The sequence below is a fragment of the Ixodes scapularis genome, unplaced genomic scaffold, assembly GCF_016920785.2.
Source record: "Ixodes scapularis isolate PalLabHiFi unplaced genomic scaffold, ASM1692078v2 PGA_scaffold1__304_contigs__length_218370807, whole genome shotgun sequence".
Classification (NCBI taxonomy): Eukaryota; Metazoa; Arthropoda; class Arachnida; order Ixodida; family Ixodidae; genus Ixodes; species Ixodes scapularis.
This window is the reverse complement of record NW_024609846.1, coordinates 38,599,379-38,605,438: the sequence shown is the minus strand read 5'-3', so window position 1 is coordinate 38,605,438 and position 6,060 is coordinate 38,599,379. Positions and strand designations below refer to the sequence as shown.

The 6,060-nt window shown below is 42.9% G+C and overlaps 1 protein-coding gene across 1 annotated transcript; it reads left to right on the top strand.

Annotated features, from left to right (window-relative positions):
* The first annotated feature begins 314 nt into the window (after positions 1-314).
* On the top strand, positions 315-3,221 carry LOC8023564. Its single transcript, XM_002401895.3, has 4 exons — positions 315-388; positions 1,328-1,437; positions 1,999-2,091; positions 3,015-3,221. The coding sequence occupies exons 1-4, from the start codon at positions 352-354 to the stop codon at positions 3,219-3,221; spliced, it is 447 nt and encodes a 148-aa protein (XP_002401939.3). The 5' UTR covers positions 315-351.
* Positions 3,222-6,060: the final 2,839 nt, after the last annotated feature.

Below are 6,060 nucleotides of genomic sequence, written 5' to 3'. Positions count from 1 at the left end.
ATGAAGAACATCTGGATCTGGGGGGGGGGAGGGGAGGGGAGGGGCAGAGACTATGTCAGGCATTGTGCCTTTATCTCTGCCCCCTCTGCGGAAACAACTCCGCAAAACAAATAAAAAAAAGAAAAAAACAAAAAGAAAAGCTTTTGCGTAAGACAGCACAGACCGCAAGCCAAACTTACAATATACATATTGTTTAAATAACAAAGATCCCTGGACTTGAGCCTCGACATTGTATTTAAGATAAGCTTTAAGTTCAGCATGAGTAAAGCGCCTTTTTTATTCGTTGCGTGTGCTGACAGACTCCGCAAACTGAAGGATCATTCAAGGAAGGCGAGGAGAGTGCGCACCGTCATGAAGTTGGGAATTCCGAGCTCTCTTGTCATCCTTGGTATGTACTACACATGATAATTTTCGATGCATGCCCATATATTTTCTAACTAAACAAAGTACGGATTTTATATATGCTTCTGTCTGGGTATTTTCACAGGTTCTCAGTTTGTACGTTTTTATGACGAGTGCTGAGCAGCAACTCTTGAAAATTGACAACTCGATGGTGCGTCCCCAATCAAAATAGATCTTTAGGGACGCTCCCTACCTTGGTACATTGTTTGCAAGGAAGATTAGAGTGACGTTCTTCGCGTCGTATGTCTGAGCTTGAAAGTTTCGTGGCCGTAAGAATATTTAGTTCTCATCATGCTGAAGGGCACAATGCATGGACATGAACAATAACAGAGAAAAAAAAAGCGCATTAATATTTCTGCTACTTAGCTTTCTTGTGACTGACTTTTCTTTCTTGCGTAAGAAACGTAAGAAGTCTACTAAATAAAGGCTCGCAAAATCGGGCTAATAATTTTTTTCGCCGCCATTAATACCTGAATGAACGCTCGCCATCGAAGGATTCCTGCATCATATTTTTTCGATTTCAGCTCTTCAGCGCAGATGGGCCTTAATTAGATACTTTACTGTTTATTTTGCGAACTTTATGTTGGTATGATGTATCAAGATGTGCTAAGTGTTTGTGATAGTTTAGTACGCAACGAGCTATCTTGTGTTTTCAATCGAGCGCCCCGCAATGACCTCCTTCAAAAGTTCTAGCCTTCCATCAACTGCTGAGATTATTGAGGCCGTCATATTTTGGATATGCCCTTTGACCATGCAATGGGCGGGAGTGCTGCGTCAGCGTTCGGCGCCGAAGACCAAATAATGGCGGCCACCAGCGTTGCCTGATGGACGCTTGGAAGATGTTTATTGCTCTCGATTTGACACTGCCATAACAGGTTCTGTAGAAGTCGCTTTATATGACTCATTTTTACATACGTTGTTTCAGTGGTGATAGCTTCAACGAATTGCCAATTTCCCGACTTACATGTTCAATGGCCAAGAAGGGGAAAATTTACAATAAAGTATGGCTGCCCAGAAACTCCCAGAACAGAAGTGGTGAGTTAATCTTGATGACAAGAAAGAAAAAGAAAAAAAAAACGATTGCATAATTCCTTAGAGCTCTCTTAGGTAATTTGCGATTCACGTATAATTTACATCGTATGCCTTCGACATCGGACGTCTAGCTCCCGGACTGTAGATATGAAAACTAGTGAACTAAACAAACTGGCTCGCAACAAGTTAACGATACTGGCATGTTAATCTTTAATAAGTACAAGCATTCATCTGTGTCTCCGTACTCAATAGATTTGGAGTAACGATTCATGGGAATATCTGACACGTTTCTCACGAAACGCGGCCAGGATGGAATTCTTTCTGGTTTCTTGCTGAGCGTTGATTTCTAAGACGGGTAACCCGAATAATCTGCACATCACTCAGAATGGCAGCATTGCCCAATATAAAGTAAAACTAAAAACAGAAGTCAATTCAATGAACGCCGTGTAATGCATTTATGCGCTGCAGTTTTGAAGGGTCATTGTATGTACTTTACTGAATGCAATAGTTCGCTTCAATCAACAAAATTCAAAAAGACTGACCTGATTTTTTTTATTTTTCCAGCTGGCGCAGAGATACCCAGACTGCCTTTATTACTGCAAAGACGAAAGTGGTGACTGGATGTATGGATTTTATATTCCCGCGACAAACTGCAGTGTGAGACTTATTCTTCTACAAGAGCATCCTAATTGCAACTTTACTATAGTCACTCCAAGGAGGAGAACGGCCGCGAGGTCATTCAGTTGTCGCTCCTCCAGCGCGAGCTTCCTGCCTTCAATGACGCTTCCGCGTCTTGTGAGCTTCGAACGTGCGCGCGTGACCAAAGCACGCTGGAGGGCAACAAGCCTGTGCGAAAGGCCAGGGATTTTAAAGTAATGTCCTGCCGTTCTCATGTTGTCAGCGATTAGAGTGTACATTATTCTTGTTTCTTGACGCCAAGAATGTCCACACATTCAAAATTCTTCACGCAACCCCAGCAGTTGGAGAGCACACTATATTGGTTAGTTGGAGTGGTAGAAAAAACGTAGTTCATCCTCAATAGTGCCGACCTGCACTTATCTACTTGTAGTTTCGAGAGATTCCCGTAGTGCAAGTCAAACTTATTTAACTCATACTGGCAGATGGCACTTTTAGGCATTGCGTTAACACGCATCAACGTTATTCAGATAAGAAGCGCGGAAATACGCGAACCACTACATAGGTCTATTTTTATGTCTATTAGTTTAGAGATCTTAGAACGTGAAATTTGACTTAGCTTACGTCAGAAAATAAAGCACACAAATTAAGTAAATTACATATCTGAAATATTTTGACAAACTCTCCAAGTGCAAGCACGGTCTTCCCTTTTGGCGTTTGGAAGGAAGAAACAAAACGGCCGAATATATGATGATTCCTTACTCGCAGTTTGCATTAATTTAAGAGAGAAAACAAGAACGAGGCAACAAGGGGGTGTTATAGAAATTTAGGATGAAAGGTAGTACTAAACATTAGGGCTGATTTTCCCTTTTCGAGTTCGTAAAAGTTTAAAGTGTATGCCTTTTGTTCTGCCTTCTGTGCGAGCTTAACTTTCTTTTGTGCAGTATGGCCCCGACAAACGTCCAGGTTCCTGCTTTTTCGGCTCGTGCTACCTGATTATGAAAACAGCCACCGACGTCACATCACCAAAGCGTACACAAGTATCGACAGTAGAAAGTGGAACCACTCCCACACCTCAAGCAGAAACTGAAACCACCCTCTCACCGCCAGTAAGAAATGGAACTACTGCCACATCCCTTGTGGAAAATTGACCCACACCCGCACTGCAAATGGAAAATGAAGCCACCCCGACACCTACTCTGTAAAATATAACTCCTGCTAGATGACTAGTTGAAAATAAAAGCACCTGAAGTTACACCAAAATATAAAGGTGTTTTCTAGTTTTACACATTTATTTAAATAAAACCGTGAGAACTACGCCAATGCGGTTTGTGCAGCTGAGTTTTTCGGTCAGGTGAAATAGTATTGGGGTAGTCGTAACGATCAGTCGGCTAATAAAGCATAATTTTTTATTAACTTTTTTTTAATTCGTGGAAATACACATATGGATCCAATGAGAAACTTGCTAAGCATCATCAAAAACTAATAAATAAATTCTTTTATGAATGCATAAGACAGGGGCAGCATTTTACGGCGCTCTGAAAAAACGATAACTTTGGATACTTTTTGTTTCTTTTTCTTATTTGAGCGCATCTCTGCGCCCTTGGTCCTGCTCCTCAGTGGTGCTGGCCCGAAGCCACATTTTCGCGTTCCTCTTAGGACGAAGGGAAGTAGGGTGCACGTGTGTTGCGCGTGTCAGCCACTGGGGAGCAGGACCGCCAGCGCATAGATGCGCTCCGATAAGAAACCGAAGCCGAGAAACGCGTCTAGATGACGCGTTTTTAAGGATCGCCGTAAAAAGCTGGTACTGTGCTACATCTTTATAAAAAGTTGTGACTTAGTCGTTTTAGGATGACGCGCAACAAATTTCTGATTAGAACCATATGTCTATTTTCACGAATTAAAAGGTTAATTAACAAAGTTTACGTAGTTGGCCGACTGATCTTTACGATTAGCCCCCTATTCAATAGACTCGTTCGATTTACTTGCACCTCCTGCACCGGTTCATAAAAGTGTAGGGCGGTGTACATCCGGTCATATCTCAATTATATCAAGGCACATACCGGAAGTACACTGTCCTACACTGCACCGGTGCAAGAAGTGCAAGTAAATCAAACGAGCCTAATGTCTCCTGGCCGTATAACTCACCTGCACAAACTGCGTATCTGGGGCTTTCACTGATTTCTTTTTAAACAAATAAAAGAACACTTCATATACGTCTCTAATTGTTTTGCGTTAGATATGGGGACTTTTCGATTACTTTTGCCAATAGTTGCATAGTTTATGATTGTGTGGTTCAATCGATCTTCGTTAATAAAAATCGAGAGCTGCGAGATTTGTCACTTTTCAGAGTGCCCTCTCGCAGATAAATATTTATGGAGCCCCTGCGGGAAAGGTGACGCTTACGTCCGTATCTGACTTCTACTCAGACTTTGTATAGCCCCGTTAATTTGCAAGTGTATTCGTAATTGTTACTACATCCAACTCGTAATTAGTCAGTTTCTTGCAAACTATGTTTTAACAGAGTTTTTTTTTTTTTTTTTGCTTGACTTCATTTTGCAAGCTTAATCTCTTTAACATGACAAATGTCCTGCCTGTAGCTTTCGGAAAATTCGACTAATACATTAATATTGAGCTTAAAGGAAGTATATGTTCAAGAAACTCGAAAAGACATCTCACGGAATGTGAAAGGGAGCCAGCAACGTACCCCCATAAACACTGCGCTCGATATTTAATGATGGCTTTTAAAAATCTCAGGGCGCGGCTCGCTCTTCTTACTTCGCGATTGGTCCTTCTGCGTTCTTATTGGCTGATGAGGCACCCTGATTGGCTGCGAAGCGATAATACGACGCTCGGAATTTGGCACACCTACTGCGCTGCCGGTTGCTACAGAAGTTTCCTCGGTCAGAAGGTACAGCGCCTACGTCTTTCCGAACTCGGAGCGACATCCAACGAAATTATTGATCTGACATAAGATTCATTTTTCGACCAGAAAACGTAGGTACCACGTCATAATATTATAGAGGAAACAACATTATAGGCTTAGCCTTGCTGGACTAAAAAAACACACATCCTCATCACAACTGAGAGATTGGACATGGCGTCTGTAGGCTACATTTTTTTTCTGTGTCACGAGGTGGCGATACTGGCAGCGGGTTGGCTTAGCCAGCCTATATTGCACAAACTTTCCAACTGTTCGACAGGGTTCACGTGGTTTATGGGCTACGTTTGCAACAGGAGCTTCCAGGAGGCGCCGTAAGCGTTGATCGTGTGCGAAAGTGCTGCCTTTCCGCCTGTTTTTCTACTCGCCGAGCGGAAACGCAACGCGTGAGTACTTGCGACTGATCTCTGCAGATGGCGTTCGCTATTAAATTGCAAACACTCCCCATGGCTTAAGATGAACCCTTTCTTCAATTTAGGCTCTCTGGTGTGCGTGGAGCGCATATACTCGTTCGACCAGTCCTACGTCAATATTTGTCTACATCAGCGGTTTTCAAACGGGGGTACTCGAACCCTTTGGGGTCCTCGAAGGCATTCTTGGTGTCCACAAAACCCTGCCTCACCAGTCACGCCATTCAATAAAAGTTGTGGTTTTTTCAGATTGAGAAGAAGCGTCCCAATTTTCGGGTGAGTTTTCTCGTGCCTATATCAGTGAGAGAAGTCTACAAATCGACAAGCTATTAGTTAAATCCAATTAATAAATAATTATCATAAACTATAACACTTTCTTCCCCTCACCACGAATTGGGTCCTCCATCATCTCCTCCGATCCACAAAGGGTCCGCGAAACACCAAATGTTGAGAACCACTGCTCTACATCATGACACCGCCGCCCATTCCCTGGTGCAAGATAGCGGAGTCAGGTGATGATAGCGAGGTAGTTGATTGATCCAGCGAGCACGTAGCTTCCCCCGCAGTGTCCACTTAGTGGCGAATGGAGTATAGGCACTCCACGCAAACCCGAAGCGAGTTTAACTAAAGCCCCTTTAT

What these genes read in the sequence shown, in the direction of transcription:
- LOC8023564 (XM_002401895.3), top strand. Translation starts at nt 352, where the DNA reads ATGAAGTTGGGAATTCCGAGCTCTCTTGTCATCCTTG. An exon ending in AAACTCCCAGAACAGAAGTG is followed by an intron (nt 1,438 to 1,998) that starts GTGAGTTAATCT and finishes TTATTTTTCCAG; the next exon opens with CTGGCGCAGAGATACCCAGA. An exon ending in TTCCCGCGACAAACTGCAGT is followed by an intron (nt 2,092 to 3,014) that starts GTGAGACTTATT and finishes TCTTTTGTGCAG; the next exon opens with TATGGCCCCGACAAACGTCC.